The 19,203-nt window shown below is 38.2% G+C and overlaps 1 protein-coding gene across 1 annotated transcript; it reads right to left on the reverse strand.

Moving 5' to 3' along the window:
- Window positions 1-804: 804 nt before the first annotated feature.
- On the reverse strand, window positions 805-13,960 carry LOC135713462 (V-type proton ATPase catalytic subunit A). The gene is made up of 6 exons (XM_065236579.1): window positions 13,838-13,960; window positions 13,203-13,323; window positions 5,163-5,357; window positions 4,008-5,091; window positions 3,542-3,938; window positions 805-1,913 (listed from the first exon to the last, which is right to left on the reverse strand). Exons 2-6 carry the CDS (start codon window positions 13,276-13,278, stop codon window positions 1,821-1,823), a joined length of 1,845 nt encoding a protein of 614 aa, XP_065092651.1. The 5' UTR covers window positions 13,279-13,323; window positions 13,838-13,960; the 3' UTR covers window positions 805-1,820.
- Window positions 13,961-19,203: the final 5,243 nt, after the last annotated feature.

Consider the following 19,203-nt stretch of genomic DNA (forward strand, 5'->3'; position numbering starts at 1 on the left):
ATTACAAAGTGAGACAATTCAATGCAGACGTCTTCCAAATTTGGCCGATCGTCAGGTAATCAGTGGGTTACCACCTGGCACACCTCTTAGCAAACACTATGCTACGAAGCGGACCGGAAGTTTCAATGAACAACCTCCCCCCAAGATGTCATACTTAATTATCTTACAGATAAATCGTCCAGCTCAAACCTTTGTAGATGGGACCATAATCATCATCATTTAATTCGCTCAAACAAATCTGAAGGCTGCTCAACTGGAGTGCTCTTCTAGACATAGAAAAGGCATTCGACAGTGTTGGGCGTGAAGGTTTGATTGCCAAATTGAATAGTTTAATTTTTCACTCTATACCTATTATGAAATTAATTCAAAATTATTTAACTGACATAACTCTGCAGGTGAATTATTAAAATTCTGTACGATTAGGTACCTGTTAGAGCAGGAGTTCCTCAGGGTGGAATTCTTGGGCCTATATTGTATAACATTTCCACTTCGGATCTCGCTCCCTTAGGGTTGCCACAATTCTTTGTTATTGAATATAGGTGATTAACGAAAGAGTAAGGCGATGAAGAAAATCGACCAATGTTACTTAGGACCTAATCAATTGTTCAGCTTGATTTGCTAAACAATTCGATTTTTGTTTGATTGGGATTGGGCAGTGGAGGGTTAACTGTAGCACGATGTCACCCGAGATTGACTTCAATTATTGGACACTGCATTTCAGAGATACGATGGTTGAACTTGTTTTAGGTACAGCACACATAGTTGCGGGACAATTTCTCAAAGAACTAATTAAAGCCACCATCCTTCTTACGCGGAATGCAATTTTATAGAGGGTTTTATTCTCATATTATTTCTGCTCATCGACAAAAAATGTACAAGACAATACGAGCGTACGTCGCTCCCTTACCAGAGCGACGCAGCGACTCCTTCTTCACACCAAGAAAAAAAATAATAAATTTAACTTTTTTTTTCAATTGTCAACAGTCAATCAATCATTGATCTTCGTTTCCGATCCTACTGATTGAAAAACGACTACCAAATTAAAAGTAAAACTATATTCACTAAATAATAAATTGATATAACAACTTGATTGCCTTAACTATAGTAAAACTTTTTGTTATCTGTTTGATACGATTAATTAGCGTTCTTATATAATTATACATCTATATGTCCTATAATGTAGTTCAATCGAAAGTTTCTTCTCTTTTCCCATTAACCGTGGCTTAATTTATGTATTATAGTACGTTTCGCGACGTCACAATCTATTCTAGCTGAGAGTATGCTTCATAGATCTCTGTTTTATATCCCCTTTGATTATCGACTCTCATTTCTGTTTGTTGTTGATGTTATGTTTCACCACGTTTTTAAAGACACGCACCGCATGCAAGTGGAAATTTGAAGACATATTCGATTGGATGTTCGTTTTTACTAAATCTTTCTTATGCCAGGACGCTCTTCTCTGCCTTACCCACTAGTATTTGTTTCCGTTTCTGTTCTGCCGTATTGTGTGTTTTACCGGTTTCTGCTAACTGTATATTTTACACTCACTAAGTAGATTTTGCATTTCTTAATGTTTACAATGTGTGTAAATAAATTTTAAACCTAAATACTCCTGTAAAATGGTGACCTAGAAGCATTAGTATGGATGTTGATCGTGATGCCGGGGGCCCTACATTTTATATGGACGCACATTGCTGCGCTGTTGTTATGTATTTTTCATTTTGAAGTGTGTTTTTTTTATCTTTTTGCACTAAGTTACACGAACATTTCTGTATGTTTACTGAAAACAATAAAACTGTTTCAAGGAATTTCGCGGGTGCTTAGTCCTCCAGGTTGCGGAATGCCTGCTGCAGGTCTTCGTACAGCTGGTCGAAGTCGGCCTTGATCTTCGCCTCACCGTCCTTCACTGGGTCCTGAAGAGTGGGTTTGTTTTTTGGAGGAAAAAAGGGAAAACAATTACAACGTGTTTTGGATTTCCAGCTAAGTTGGTACTTCTAACAATTTAATTCAATTCCCACGTAGGCTTGAAACGAACGTTTTTTATGACAAACCGAAAAATTCGAACCAATAGCGGAATTGATGGAATTTACGAAATAATAAGAGAAAATGATGATTGCGTGTATACCGAGTTAGATGAAAATGTATGATACGACTGGTGAGATAGATTCAATATTCCACGCCGTGTTTATAAAAGTCATGATTTTGGTTGGTGAAATTTAAAGCAATTTTTATATATATATAGGGGAAATGGCTCTAATGTTGGCCTATGGATCTAAGATTGGGCCCATCGCTAAAAATCTGCTATACCTATATCAATTTTATCTAGATGAACGCGTCATTGGGACGGTACTAATGGATATTTTTGGTCACTATTGAAAATTTAGTCGATTGCTGAATTTATGTATGGGTCCAAATTAGGGGCATTTAGGCCAACAATCCATTTCCCCTATAACGGTAAAATATTTCGCAGAATTGAAAAATAAACAATAGCGGAATTGATGAAGCTTTTTGAGGAAAACATACCGATCCCATTAAATAATAGTTCGCGTTGAAAAATATCTTGACTTGCATGAGAATAGAGAAACAACATTGTCTCGTCACTAGTGATCAAAACGGTGATTGTTTCTTGCTACCTACATTCGCTTCATATCTGTGGACTACAGTATGAAGTCACAAGTAGTCACCCGTCGTCAACCGACGATTGTGCAAAAAAATCCGTGCATCTGGAAGAGATGTTGATATTGTTGTACTAAACGACCATTATTCCAAATTAATGTATGCCAAATGACTATTATGCCAAACGGCTTTATGCCAAATGATTGTATGCCAAACGGAGTAGCCCCTCGGTAAAACATAATCAAGCGCTGGATTGAGATCTGGCAAGATATTGCAACAGCAACAGACACCCAGGGACTTATGGCAGTGGAGCTCCATCAATGAAAGAAATATAATGGAATCTTTCACGTAGGCTGTATGTTGAAATTGTCAATGACTTTCTTAATGGACATTACGATTGATGCGATTTGGATATGACGGGAACGAAAAACTACACATGATCAATGGCAGGTTTGATAAAATTTACTGTAGGTACATGATGGCTGAAACCATGGAAAGTTTGAAGAAATGGTGCGCGGAATTGATGTAATCAATTCTAGGATCAATGTTTTTTATAAGGGAATTCGAGAAGTCTAAGGGTCGAATTCTTCACTTCCACTTTAAAGGTGACTTAAGTGGAGGTGAAGAATTCGACCCTTAGACTTCTATGGGTAAACCTGGCTCAAGACTTCAGCGCAGGTGAAGCAAGACTGCTGAAATCATAGCGGAATCATTGATATTATGACGGAATTTATCTAATGTATAGCCTTATTGCTGAAACCGATAGCGCGCATTCAGTTTTTAAGATTTCTTCTTATTGAACGTAATGATTATCCGTCAATTTCAAATTTGAGATCATCGAAAAGAGTCGTGTGTGTTGTCCTTCGAATCCAATGGGAACTGATTGAATGAATCACCCCGGCGAAAAACAAACTCCACCACTTACCTTGAACTTCATCGACGACAGCTGGTACAGGATGTTGCCCATCGAGTCACGGATCACGTTCCAGGTGATCTTGTTCTCCGACTGTGCGGTGGTTTCCACAGCGTGGCGGGCCATATCGTAGAAGCCGATAATGTTTCGCAGCATGCCGACCGTCTTGTAGAACGGACAGAACCGATCGTACGCCGAGTACGAATTCTGCTGCAGGAAATCGTCCTTCAGCAGCTTGGCCACTTCCAGCGTAATCTTGTCGGTTTCGGCCAGCGACGCCTTACCGACCAGCTGCACGATTTCGGACAGATCTTCTTCCTCCTGCAGGATCTCCTTGACCTTGGTACGCAGCGGGACAAACTCCTGGAAATTCTTGTCATAGAAGTCGTCCAGGGCGCGCATGTACTTACTGTTTGAATCCGGTAACGAGTTTAAATTACAATCTAGCTTATTAACAATGTGCATTATGTAATCTTACCTGTAGGAGATCAGCCAGTTGATCGAGGGGAAGTGCTTACGCTGGGCCAGTTTCTTGTCCAGACCCCAGAAGACCTGTACGATACCGAGGGTGGCCGATGTGACGGGATCGGAAAAGTCACCACCGGGTGGCGATACGGCACCGACGATGGACACGGAGCCCTCGCGTTCTGGATTACCGAGACACTTTACACGGCCGGCACGTTCGTAGAAGGAGGCCAAACGGGCACCCAGGTAGGCAGGATAACCGGAATCGGCAGGCATTTCAGCCAGACGACCAGAAATTTCACGAAGAGCTTCGGCCCAACGTGAGGTCGAATCAGCCATCATGGACACGTTGTAACCCATGTCACGGAAGTACTCGGACAGTGTAATACCGGTGTAGATGGAAGCTTCACGAGCAGCGACAGGCATGTTGGAAGTGTTGGCGACCAGAGTGGTACGTTTCATAATGGACTCAGTGACACCGTCAATTTCTACCGACAGCTCCGGGAAATCACGCAATACTTCAGACATTTCGTTACCACGTTCTCCGCAACCGACGTAGACAATGATATCGGAGTTGGAGTACTTGGACAGGGCCTGCGAGATGACAGTTTTGCCGCAACCGAAAGCACCGGGAATGGCAGTGGTACCACCCTGGACGCAAGGGAACAGCGAATCCAACACACGCTGACCGGTCAACAATGGGTGATTGGCGGGCATCTTCTCAGTCACTGGACGTGGCTGACGGACGGGCCACACTTGCAACATAGAGTACTTGTTAATCTCACCGTCGAATTCCGTCTCCAGGATGATATCATCGACGGTGTAGTTGCCAGGTGGAGCAATGTAACGAATGGTACCCTTGGCGCGTGGTGGAACCAACAGTTTGTGCTTGACCAGAGTATTTTCGTGCACTAAACCGTACAGATCTCCACCGGTGATGTGTGAGCCAACCTTGACGTTCAATGGGTTGAATCCCCAGCTCTGGGTACGCGACAAGCAGGGAATGTTGACACCCTTGGGAATATAGATCGAGCTGGTCAACTCGTTAATATCTTTCAGCGGACGCTGGATACCGTCAAAGATGCTACCCATGATACCTACATGATAAATAAAAAAAATATGCAAAATTTAGAAATGCCAGCAAATTAAACTAGCTGATACAACTTACCAGGGCCGAGTTCGACGGACAGTGGCTTGCCGGTACGCAGCACGGGATCTCCTACGGTGACACCAGAGGTTTCCTCGTATACCTGGATGGTAGCCATGTCACCCTCCAATCGAATGATCTCACCGACCAGTTCGAAATAACCGACACGAACCAACTCGTACATAGCCGAACCGGACATCCGCTCGGCCGTGACGACTGTGGGGGAGGAAGAGGTGGACATTTTCCAGTTAGTGAGGATTAGAACGGATTCCCAAATAAGCGTGTGATTGCTGAACATGATAGGAAAAATTGCAACTCCGCCCGAATGATAATGAGTAGAATAACAAGTGAATGGAGGCTTGATTGCTCTAAAATATTATTGGACTGCCCGACCCAAAGTGAAAAATTTCATCAGTTCGTGACCGACTAATATTGGAGACAGACAGATGTTCTTCTTCTTTGGCGTTATTACGTTTCTATTCAAACGCCGGCTCTCAACTCTGAGCACTTTCACAATTGTTAATTGACAGCTCTCTAAGCCTGTACAGGGTGGTCACTGAATTTAAGAAATTAAATTTCCGTGTTTTCCCGGTTTTTCCCCGTTGCCCAACATTTTTTTCTCGATTTCAAATATGCTAAATATGGTAAAAAAAAAAAGGAAACCGGCATACCTAGTAGTAGTCACATAGTCATTATGAACGGAGTTCCAATTTCTTGGTCAAGTCAAGTGAAATATCTTGGATTAGTACTCGACCAAAAATTAACTTTCAAAGATCACAATGCGGGCATTCAAATCAAATGTGACAAATATATAAAATGTTTGTATCCTCTTAAAAACAGGAAATCTAAACTTTGTCTGAAGAATAAACTTCTAATATTTAAACAAGTTTTTAGACCGGCCATGTTTTATGCTGTGTCATTATGGTCTAGCTGTTGCACTATCAGGAAAAAAGCACTTCAAAGGATTCAGTACAAAGTTCTGAAGTAACTTAAAGTTAAAGTTGCTTCCCTGGTACAGAACTACCGAGGTACATATAATTTCGAATGTTGAGACTTTAGAACAAATGTCCAACAAAATAACTAACAATTCCAGACAATAAGTGTTGCAATCAGCAATTGCAACAATTAATTCCCTTTATACCTATATAAGATTTAGATTTAGTTTTTAGTTTTAGGATGACAATTGTTATACTGATATGCAGGCATAGAAAACCTGTTTAAAATACTGAATAGCCAAAGCAGGAACAATGGAAACACACTTAGATATATCTAGATAGAGCTGGAATTAGAGCATAGGTAACAGGTTTTGTAAACAATGACTTCTTTGGACTTTGGACAACATTTTAGGATTCTGAAACTCCGAAGCATTGGCTAGATAATTATGATGAGAATGCCAAATGAGTTTTGAGGAGAATTGTAGCTGAATTCTAGGGAGAATTATAAAGGAATTCTGTGGAGAATTTGAAAAGAAATTTCAGGTAATTTTGAGAAGTATTTGAAGAAAACTGTAAGAAGAACTATACTGCCTATAGTCGCATATCAGTCCTATATGGAAATAGCAGGCATTGAGAAAATGGCAATCGAAGTTACGAAGGGCAATTACCATGTAAATATTTGAAAAATCAGGGTAAATTTATTGATATTTTTTTCATGTTAAAATCAGTTGCAATGAAGCTTGCATGTTTTGTTATATCAGCGAAAAATATGACTATTCGAAAAGCAGAAAATGTAGGGAAATATTCGAGACATCGGACTTTGGCTTGAGATATATATATACACCTTTAAAGCTGTTAACCACTATGCCGCGGGGTCATCCCCCTAAAATTATACACTCAGCTAAATAAACTATTGATAAAAAAATACCTAATAATGACTAACAGGGTGGCAAGTGAATTTCTGATTTGAAATTCCTGATTTTTTCCCGGTTTTCCTGGATTCTTTTAAAAAAAATTATGGTTTTTGAACAAAGCTTTAAATCTATCAGTTTTGCAGATTTCCTATAATTCTTCTACATGGGAGAAACGTCTTAAGTATATTACTTATGTATTTAGTAAAATATTTAATAATATGCTTCGTATGCATACTAAACTGGTTTCTGGAAACAGAAGTAAAATACTTATTCCATTAAGTATATTCAACGTTCGCTGAACTGAGTCGACTTTTCACCAACCAAAGGGCATTCGCTAACTAAAATGCATATCATGTGACAAACCAGATACTAAAAAATACTTAAAATACATCAATGCTCATCCGGTTCATGTCAACAAATTAAAATTAAATTTTGACAGACTGAGTATTCGTTTCAGTCCAAGGTTTTTCACTTAGCTAACGTCTACTGTAATCAAGAGGCTTAAGGCCAATTGTTTGACCTCAACTCAAGCCTTAATCCTAGTTTAACTAAATGGGTACATTAGTCCTTGGCGATATTGGCATTTATGTCATTAACACTCAGAAAACGAAGCCTTCAGTAAAATGTGTAACGGCAAACTTGAAATGTTTGAAAAATCATAGCTCAACCATTTATTGACAAATTTAAAATTTATTGGCACCATCTGAAACTTACTTTAAAGATTCATTCGGTTACAATAGATTTAAAATCTACTGATAAATTGCAAAGCAATGATTTTTCAAACATTGCCAATTTGCCTTCACACATTTTACTGGAGGCATCGTGTTTGGGTGTTAAAAATCAAAAATAAACTGAAAAAAGTTTTTACATAGTTTCTATTAGGACGCACATAATATTTTTCCAAAAAAAAAAATTAATGATTTTTATCTGAATAATAAATGCTATGTGAATAATCATATAGATTTCTTTGGACACATAAGGTTCATGTGATTTAGTGGTGCAATTTCCAATTATGGGATCACATGAAAGTTATGTGAAATTCACATGGATATTTTTCACTGGATATGTGATTTACTTTATGAGTGTAGTCCGCAAGCAAATAATGCAGCTATTATTAAATATTTACATCAATTTTCCCTGTAGAGACGAACCAGCTAAAGGCTGAAAGTCTCTATAATAAAGATAATAATAATAATAATAACCAATTTCCCTTAGCCTCCCTTATCTCAGTCGGTAAAGGCGAAACCACAGACAAACAGACATAACACATTGGATATTTCTCACTGTAAAACATCGTTGCTAAAACATTACCGCCATCTGTTGAGTACACTGTGGTGGGTAGTAAGCTGAACAGATGGCGATAATATGTAAACGTCAAACGCAAGGGAATTGACTATGCGGTACTACCAACTAAGATACTTTTAAATTGACTGTTAAATGCTTGTTCGATTAACAACTTGCGAGTGTTATGTCTGCTTGTCTGTGGCGAAGCTATTTATAAAGCAAGACCATGCTGGAGGCGGCTGGGTTCGAATCCCGGCCCGGTCTAGGTATTTTTCGGCTTGCCACACACTATTACTAATGAAAAAATGGTACAGGCTTAGAAAACTCTCAATTAACACCTGTGGAAGAGCATCTAGAACACTAAGTTAATCTAGCAATTAAAAAAGTTTTAACATTTTTTGGGAATGTTCTTTTAAAACAATATTGCGTATTTAAGTGTTAAGATGTTTCCTCTGCTCTTCGAGCAATGATGCTTCTTTTTTAGAAGTTGCAAATATGTTTGCTTGTTTAGCCTCCAACTCCTTAACATTAAAGTGTGAGGTAAGGGACCGTGCACTGATCTATATGAGCTTTCACCGTGGTTGTACTGAGAAAATAAAGCATTTTTTTCCTCTGTTCGGGACCTAAACACTACTGCGACCAGTAAATTGGTCTATTGTAGTATATCCCGTGTCCTTAGTTTAGTGCATGCCGTATTACTCCATCACTATTGAGAAATGATGAAGTATTCGATTTTTTTACAGTTGCCTCTCTTGCATTTATCGCAAGGATCCGACTCTAATTGAAAGGTACCGCTATGTATACCCTTCGGAGTGTTGAAACACCCTCCAAAGGCGCGCCCCTTTGTCAGTCAAAATTGGATTCCTTAGCAACAAAATTAAGGAATGACACCGATAATGACCATGCATCAGAACCCTAGTCTTAACCACTTCCAACTAGGGAACAACGAATAGAAGATTAGGAATCACATAGATGAAGACAACGAACTTCTTTTTTTTTCCTTGTTTCAAGATCATCCTCGGTAGACAAAGCCGAGTCTTGTCACTATCAACAAGGCATAAAAAGTAACAAGGACTAAGATGAGTTCCTTGGATTACTGAAAAATCGTGTTCCCCTAGTTTGAAGTAGTTAGGACTAGGAATCGGTGGTAGATCTTACATCCCGTAACGTACCACAAAAAGGTGATCTACCCACGTTACGGGGCAAATAAAGCATAGTTGCGTTGTCATGACAGCAGCAACGAAAGCTCTGATGCTTTTCTGCTCGATTATCAAAGTGTATTGAATATACAGGTATATTATTTTGCACGCATCACACATAAATAATAACGTTATCATTTCAAACCGACATGCAATCTGTAACGTATTAGTTTTCCTGGTGTTGTTTTAAAATTCCCGGTTTTTTCCCGGTTTTTTCAGGTAAAAAAAATTCCCGACATTTTCCTGGTTTTCCTGGTTCACTTGCAACCCTGTGACTATACAAGACTCAATATTGACTACAAAGTAAGCATTTTCGAGGGAAACTGGGACTACCCATTGAATGAGCAAAATTTTACTCATTTATGGGTATCTGTTACTCATAAATGAATATTTACTACGCATTTTTGTAGTTGTAATCACTAATAAGTGGGTAAAATTTTACTCATTTAATGGGTAGTCCCAATTTCTCGCGAAAATGCTTACTTAGCCGTCATTAATGGGTATTTTGCGGTTACCGTGTATATTTTTATTATTTTTAGGGGCCTCATAGCCTAGTCAGTAAAGGCACGGTATTACCAAGCCGGAGGCGGCGGGTTCGATTCCCAGTCCGGTCGAGGGAATCTTTCGGGTAGGAAATTTTCTCGACTTCCCTGGGCATAGAGTATCATTGTGCTTGCCACACAATATACAAATTCATGCATTGGTATTGGCATCAGAAGCTCTTAATTAATAACTGTGGAAGTGCATTTAGTAGAACACTAAGTTGAGAGCACGCAATAAGCTAATATGCGCTAAGAAATAAGCTTGAAATGCGAACAAGAAGAAGAAAAAGTGTATATTTTTTAGCCCCAAGAAATCGGTATGAATTTTGAAAACTAATTATGAGAAAATAATCATGAAACTGAGCAGACTGGAATCGAACCATGGACACAGAGAACAGGCATCCAAGTCAAATTCCTAAAGTGTGTAAGAATAGACATTTGAAACTGTGTCGCTGCCCATCGACGTCGATGACCAGTAGACGTCATCTTAACATAAATGTCAAAATTTTAGTGAGCAAAACATTCTTTGTTTGAAACCGATCAAAACATGGGCATAAACTAGGTGTGACCAAGCGAAAATCTTTTCACAATTTTCATAAGGATGATGAATTGCCCGAACTACAGGAGATTTTCTTCTTTCGTGGAGTCCCAGCGCTTGCGAATTCCTGGAAGAACGAATGCAGCGTAAGCAGTGTTCAAATCTTACCACATTTTTCTGAATTTAAATGAGGGCTAATTGGAGTTCACACCCTCACTGGATCATTTGAAGATACGTCGCCAGTGAACTCCAAAAAAGTCAGATTGGCTCCTGACTACTATGCCCAGTTAAAATTTAAACAAAAAACGGTTATATGTAGATCAACAGAAAACTGTAAAAGAGCTTAGTTTTTTATTCGAAAACAATGGTTCAGCAGAAACTCGATTTATTTCCGTTGTTTTGTCTTGTTTGTTTTGAACTGATTTGACAGTTGATTTCGATACACGGTCAATCGCAAAAAATGATAACTCGAGTCGCAACATTCCGTATGGCGGTGCTGTGCCAGTAGTGGTGAGATTAACACTATTAATCCATTGACGAGAAATTGCAACCATTTTCAAAACTTACGAGTACAAACCCTGAAAACCTAAAAAATGCGTGCCATTGCGTTTGTAACGGGGGGATTCGTAGATTCAATACTGGCAACTGTCATGTATTTAGATGTATCTGTATTCTGATTGCTTATAGTGAATCGCTGTGTAAGCTTTATTTATTATTAATCTCATTTACACGTCCGCAATTTCAAGAGCACAAATATCAGCTCTCATGAAACATATAACAAGAAAACTGGAACTTACCGTTTGCTGCAGTGCAGTTAACAGGGACTTCCAATTTCATGAGCGGTGTCGCAACAGCGTCCGAGATTTGTGCTCTAGAATACTTGAAGTGATAGGGCATATCAGCCCTCATTATGGCCATCTTTGGACTCTCCAAGGATTCTTTTTTTTTATTAATCTTTATTAACAAGATTTTTATCCTTGGCTAGTTCATGTCGGCAAGGAATCACCTTAAGGAAATCTATTCAGGAGTGACAGCTCTCCAATCAGAGGTCAGTGTTGCGTTGCGGCGAAAGAGACTATATTGATGTTGTAATATATACTTAACAACCAGATTGAAAGACCAAAACCAGACCGGGAAAGATGTAAAATCAGCAATTGAGTCGTTTTTGGAGCAGTGATAATCAGAGTTGGACACCCATGACCAAATCTTATCTCGTAGTTCTTGAAAATCTCAACATGTTATTTATATTTCAAAGATCGAGTGACAGTAAATGTAATTTTAAACGGATTGAGAAAGTGGTTCATTGATCCAAAAACCACAAAGTCAACGGTTTCATAATGTCGCATATTCCAAGCATTGTGTTTTTTTTAAATCCAGGAGTGCAATTAACATTCCCACTTTTTCAAATATCACTTGTTTTTTGTACGAGCTACTTCCCAAATGACACGCGCGTTGTGTTGTAAATTTGACATCGAGAAATATTAATGTAATAGGGGAAATGCCATCGCTAAAAATCTGCTATTTATCAATTTTATCTAGATGAACGCGTCATTGGGACGGTACTAATGGATATTTTTGGTCGCTATTGAAAATTTAGTCGATTGCTGAATTTATGTATGGGCCCAAATTAGGGGCATTTAGGTCGACATTACATCCATTTCCCCTATCAGATCGATAATATAATAGCTAAAAATACACTCAATAAACTTCATCATCATAAAAAAAACATTGCCTTGATTATTGCTACAAAAGAAAAGAGTTGATTGACTTTCGTAATTTTAAACAACTTTCGCGGAATTTAGGAAATTTTCATTTTTTTTAAGTCCTAAAATTTGACGGTATCACATATTAATTTTAAAAACATGAATTTTCTCGTAAAAATAAACTACATAATTTCCAGTACTACAAATTTTTCACTAACCTAATATTTAACATCGTTGCCTATATTCAATGATTTTTCAAAATTATCTTATCTATTTAGAAAACCGGCAATGACGAAGATCACAAAGAACAGGTGTCATCTGACTTTTAAAGGCGATTGTGAATATCTAAAAACATAACATTATGTAATGCTAAAAAACACACAAATGTGTTCTTGTTCACTCCATTGCTTCCCTACCCCAGGAGCTTCGAAAGGAACTAATGAATTTCCATTGATCTATAAACCCCAACTCTCTCGCATCGATGAGGCATTCTTCCAAGATCAATTATTAGAAAGAGGCATCCCATGAAACATCGGTGCATGTTACACTGCCAGACATTGGACATTCGGGTGCTGTGTTGGTGACGGAAACACGGCGACAGTCGTCGTCATTGCCAGTCGCCCTCACCCACCCTGCAGAGCGATATCTTCTCAATGAAAACATGACATCAAACATTCCGTAGTATGCAATGATAAACGCGAAACGCGAGTGTATACCATTACTACCGCACCGAATAGAGCTACTACACCAGCTGAGTATGTATCCACTATACTTTTGCGCATAAGACACATACACATACAAGTCATGTGACTGGTTTCTTTGCATTTCAAGATTTCGGGATTCGAATTATTTTGGACAAGATTGCGGCCATCCTTTCAATTCCATTAGGGTTACGATGATGATAATTATGTAAATCCCATAGCAAGGATAACAAAAGTTCACTCACCAGGACCGGATACGGCATACACGTATCCGAATTTGGACTCGCGGTCCTCATCGGCGATCTTCTTCAGATTGGACATTGTCTCGATTTGTTCCTCCTGCTCCGCTTTTTCCTCTCAGGTGTTCTGTAAATGCAGAAAAAAAAACAAAATTTACAAATAATGCCGACGCAAACCTTTACGATTTTCTGTTTAAAATGACCAAGCACCTCAACTTGGATGCCTTCTGTCAACATTAGCCACTACTGCTGCTCAAAACATCCAATCAGGTGGTAGAGGTCATGTGACCAAATCCAAATTTTCCCATATAATCTCTAGTTTCAGCAACAAATTCAACTTGCAAAATATGACTATTACAGCAAATTACGCTTAAATTTACAGCATAAATCCAAATTTAAAGAATATCATTACAGATTATCGATTGTAGATTGGATGGGTCACCTGAAATCCTACACTTTTGACAGCTCTCTTCGCTGGTCCACAGAAGAAGAAGACAACAGATAAAAATCGATCTCTTGCGAAAATGGGCAAATTTTCCACAGCGAACAAACGTCGATCCGGCTAATTCTCGAAACTGCCAAACTACAACACTTTTTTGCGGCTGGAATTAGAAAAACTTTAAACTAAAAAAATCACTTACGCAGTTGTCGGGATGGGAAAAAAATGCAATGCCACACACCGAGCGAAGCAAAATGGTATCACAAGACTGACTGACGGAACGGAATGAAGAGACTGGCCAACCCGTGCACAGCAGAAAGAATGAAAATTTTTCCCCACAATCACACACTGGGGAGGCACCCACACATACAAAAACGTGTCACGGGACTGGCACACGCACACAGTCTTAAAATCGTTGGATTATTGTTTTCTGCAGTTGGTAGCGATAAGTTTTAACAACAGTAAAATAGAGTTGGGTTTCGAGATTAGTGACGTTTAACGCATGCACACTACTGTTTTACGTGATACGAGTACTTCGAATACAACGTATAGTTCGTCTAATTTTACATTGCAAATGCTATGCAAAATTAGGCAAGTCATTCCCCTAATAGAAATAACCATAAAAGAGAGCTTAACGACGTGTTCGGGGTATCTTCCAAACCATTTGTGGGATAGTTAACCCATCCGGGATACAGTTTGTTTATGGTATTTGTTTATTAGTGACGTTGTATTCGGGGTACTCGTATACAACGTATATTCCGAGGTATATTCGATATAAGTCAGGGAACACAGTAGCGGATGCATCTCCGTGTAAAGTTGTTTATTATTTTATCTGACTAACCTAAAAAATATATGGAATTAGATCTTTCAAAATGAGTTTGGCAGTGATATCACAGACAAACAGGCATAACATATTGAATATTTCTCACTGTAAAACATCGTCGCTAAAACATTACCACCATCTGTTTCGTTTGTGGTGCTAGCATAGGTATAACATACCCCATTATAGTACAAATTCCAGTACTACACTATGTTTTTTTTGATTCGCTATGAAAGTTTGACTGATAAAATGAGGGGTTAGTGGATTTTCCTATGTTTCGAGGAGTGAATCGATTAGCTTGGGAACGAAGATAGTACCTGCGCTGAGCCAACAAGTTGAGCTAGTTTCTTCGGAACCTTCTGGTCTTAGAGCTACCTCTATGGAATTAGTGCGTAACAGCTTTTGTAAACAACCCAAGTAACCAGTAAGCATTAGAACAATGCTCTAATTTAGCACTATATTCACATATAAAACAGTGATTAAATGCTTATCATGCAGTATATACTTATAAAGGGCTGATATAAAGCTAAAAAGGCGAAATAGCGGGCTAATAAAATGCTACGATGGCAGCCTCAAATAAGCATTACTAATGCTGATCTAGGGTATCTTATAAAACGTCAAATTTTTTTACCGCGCTCTATTTTTAGAAATTTTTATATAAATTTAATTTATTTTCATCGACCCAAACTGAATGAAAACAAAAAAGAAATCTTTCTACAGGTCCCATAACTCATAGGTTTTTCTCAACTTATTTGAAACCTTTGTTCAATTTCATCAGGTTTGTTATTTTCCAGCGAAACATGTTTAGGGATGAGAAGTCAAATGCTTGTTCCTCTTGGCTAGCTTCTACGTATGATGCATCAGACAAGTGGTTCCACTCTTCTTCGGAATCTTCATCGGGACTATAATCTGTCAGGGAATTATCCAGGGAAGCTGTCTGAGAATTGCCTTCATCAGTCTCCTCGTCTGCAGAATTTGTTGGACGTTCCGGAACCGCACAAACAAATAATGCTGATTCTGATCCCAGTTCATTCGGTTGCTCAATTTCCGTAGCATTGGGAACATCAGAAACGTTTATATTACGATACACATGTACTTTTCGTCTGAAATGTCCACTTTTTAACGTTTTTTTCCACTTCTGAGGACCGTCCATGTTATTTTGATTTTATAAAGTATTTTTGATGATCAACACATAACTTTTTAGCCCTTCTAAACTTTAATCAAGCCCTTTATAAGCACTCAAGAAAGTTTTAATGCTAGGCTTTCTAAATGCATGTAAGCACTAAATCATTGCACTATATGCGCATACTAAGCTTTCTGTAATGCTTATTTTTATTAATGCTTCTGTGCACTAGCAATGCTAATATGAGGCTCATATGCATTAAAAATGCTAATATACGGCTTTTTGGCATTAGGAATGCTGAATTACCCAAGTAACCAGTAAGCATTAGAACAATGCTCTAATTTAGCACTATATTCACATATAAAACAGTGATTAAATGCTTATCATGCAGTATATACTTATAAAGGGCTGATATAAAGCTAAAAAGGCGAAATAGCGGGCTAATAAAATGCTACGATGGCAGCCTCAAATAAGCATTACTAATGCTGATCTAGGGTATCTTATAAAACGTCAAATTTTTTACCGCGCTCTATTTTTAGAAATTTTTATATAAATTTAATTTATTTTCATCGACCCAAACTGAATGAAAACAAAAAAGAAATCTTTCTACAGGTCCCATAACTCATAGGTTTTTCTCAACTTATTTGAAACCTTTGTTCAATTTCATCAGGTTTGTTATTTTCCAGCGAAACATGTTTAGGGATGAGAAGTCAAATGCTTGTTCCTCTTGGCTAGCTTCTACGTATGATGCATCAGACAAGTGGTTCCACTCTTCTTCGGAATCTTCATCGGGACTATAATCTGTCAGGGAATTATCCAGGGAAGCTGTCTGAGAATTGCCTTCATCAGTCTCCTCGTCTGCAGAATTTGTTGGACGTTCCGGAACCGCACAAACAAATAATGCTGATTCTGATCCCAGTTCATTCGGTTGCTCAATTTCCGTAGCATTGGGAACATCAGAAACGTTTATATTACGATACACATGTACTTTTCGTCTGAAATGTCCACTTTTTAACGTTTTTTTCCACTTCTGAGGACCGTCCATGTTATTTTGATTTTATAAAGTATTTTTGATGATCAACACATAACTTTTTAGCCCTTCTAAACTTTAATCAAGCCCTTTATAAGCACTCAAGAAAGTTTTAATGCTAGGCTTTCTAAATGCATGTAAGCACTAAATCATTGCACTATATGCGCATACTAAGCTTTCTGTAATGCTTATTTTTATTAATGCTTCTGTGCACTAGCAATGCTAATATGAGGCTCATATGCATTAAAAATGCTAATATACGGCTTTTTGGCATTAGGAATGCTGAATTAGTGCCAATATAGAGCTATGGCTTAATGCTTATGGTTACTTGGGTAGTGCCAATATAGAGCTATGGCTTAATGCTTATGGTTACTTGGGAATGACTTCTCTCATTGATTTCTAGCAACTCAAGGCACGCCTACACAAACCAACATATCCATTGGGTAGGAGAAGCCTTCCCCTATTCGATTGTAATGTTGATTTGCCTGGGAGAATCATGTCTTTCGAGAAATCATCGAGAGAAGTCATTGTTTACAAAATCTGTTACGCCCTAATTCCAGCTCTATCTAGATGGTCGCATCAATGCAACCGGATGTGAAAATCTCAATTCCTCGTAATTTTATCTCTATAGAGATGAAAAACTACCCAAAATTATGTATACTTTTCCCTCGACTTTTCCCTCAATAAGGCTGTCCACGAGACAGTTGCGATCAGCTATCTTTTTTGCTTGCCAAGAACTTTTGACCTCGCTTTTGACAGATCACAGTAGAACTGGCAGTTTATTCTCATGTGAATTTCTACTTCGTTTATGTTTACATTCAGCACCATTAACACCAGATCACTCACATACTTAGATTTCAAGCTGTCTGTTCCACTGGGGGGTTCAGCCCACACAGCAAAAAAAAATGTAATATCGATCAATGTAATATCGATCAATGTAATTCAAGCTGATGCATGAAATAATGATGTAATAGCAAAAAACAAATACAATATTACATCAATGGCTGTAATTTTGCTCGCAAAATCGATGTACATCGTACAACGTTATATTACACAACCGATGGATTGACCTGGTTGCAGCAGTTTGGATGTAATATTCAACAACTTTTTTTTTTCTGTGCAATAACCCAAATTTGAGTAAATCGCATATACACACTTAAATCAAAATCTGTCCTCGGTGAAATATATTGCTCAGTAAACTGAGAATTTGCCGAAGTTTCTTTAAACATATAATAGTTCACTGAAATTCGTATCTGGTTTTAGCCAAATTTCGGCAAAAAAAAAAACAATCATTTACCAAGCTTCGTCAATTGTAATCTCTGATCTAATTGGAAAAATCTCAAGCTGCTGAAATCAGCAAAATAATTTAACGAACAACACAGAAAAAAAAAATTGTTGAATATTACATCCAAACTGCTGCAACCAGGTCAATCTATCAGTTGTGTAATATTACCATAGAGGTAACTCTAATGGCGGTAAGCTCCAACTCGGATTAACTTTTAATACCGTCCCTGTTTGTATGATCTGAAAAATGTTTGCTCAGAATTATGTTGATTAACTCTGATGTCGACATCAAACCAGCCGGACATTCTTGATCGGGATTTAATCCGAGGATAATACCGGTTGGAGCTTACCACCATAAGACTAGTAGGTCCCGAAGAAACGTGCTCAACTTTTTGGCTCACCTCTGGTACTATCTTCGGTCCCAAGCTTGTCGAATCACCCCTCGAAACAAAGGAAAAACCAATAACCCCTCATTTTATCTGTCAAACTTTCATAGCGAATCAAAACAAACATAGTGTAGTACTAGAATTTTGACTAGAATGGGGTACGTAATCGATTTGCTTGGGACCAATAGGCTAGTCAAGTAGTGAGCCAATTTTCAATCGTTAGTTTCGTATTGATTGTTGATATAACGTTGTACCAACCAGTGGAAACTAACGATTTTAAATTGGTTCACTACTTGACTAGCCTTTTGGTCCCAAGCAAATCGATTAACGTACCCCATTCTAGTCAAAATTCTAGTACTACACAATGTTTGTTTTGATTCGCTATGAAAGTTTGACAGATAAAATGAGGGGTTAGTTGATTTTCCTATGTTTCGAGGGGTGAATCGATTAGCTTGGGACCGAAGATAGTACCAAAGCTGAGCCAAAAAGTTGAGCACGTTTCTACTGGACCTTCTAGTCTTAGAGTTACCTCTATGGTTGTACCATAGAGGTAACTCTAAGACTACTGGGTCCCGAAGAAAATCATTATTATTTTTGGCTCACTCAGTACCAGAACAACGGTCCCAAGCAGTCCCAAGCTATTTCACTCACCCCTGCATGTTCTGCATGAATCCACACACCCCTGATGTTATCTGTCAAACTTTCATAGCGAATCAAAACAAACATAGTGTAGTAATAGAATTTCAACTAGAATAGGGTACGTTAATCGTTTTCTTGGGACCAATAGGCTACTAAAGTGGTGAGCCAATTTAAAACCGTTAGTTTCGTATTGATTGTTGGTTGTACGATGTACATCGATTTTGCGAACAAAATTAAATCCATTGATGTAATATTGTATCTGTTTTTTGCTATAACATAATTATTT

Source organism: Ochlerotatus camptorhynchus, unplaced genomic scaffold (assembly GCF_037179485.1).
Source record: "Ochlerotatus camptorhynchus isolate MF236.1 unplaced genomic scaffold, CSIRO-AGI_Acam_v1.1 ptg000556l, whole genome shotgun sequence".
Classification (NCBI taxonomy): domain Eukaryota; kingdom Metazoa; phylum Arthropoda; class Insecta; order Diptera; family Culicidae; genus Ochlerotatus; species Ochlerotatus camptorhynchus.

What these genes read in the sequence shown, in the direction of transcription:
- LOC135713462 (XM_065236579.1), bottom strand. Translation starts at nt 13,278, where the DNA reads ATGTCCAATCTGAAGAAGATCGCCGATGAGGACCGCGAGTCCAAATTC. An exon ending in GTCCGTCGAACTCGGCCCTG is followed by an intron (nt 5,092 to 5,162) that starts GTAAGTTGTATC and finishes TTTATCATGTAG; the next exon opens with GTATCATGGGTAGCATCTTT. An exon ending in TGTCGTCGATGAAGTTCAAG is followed by an intron (nt 1,914 to 3,541) that starts GTAAGTGGTGGA and finishes CCCACTCTTCAG; the next exon opens with GACCCAGTGAAGGACGGTGA.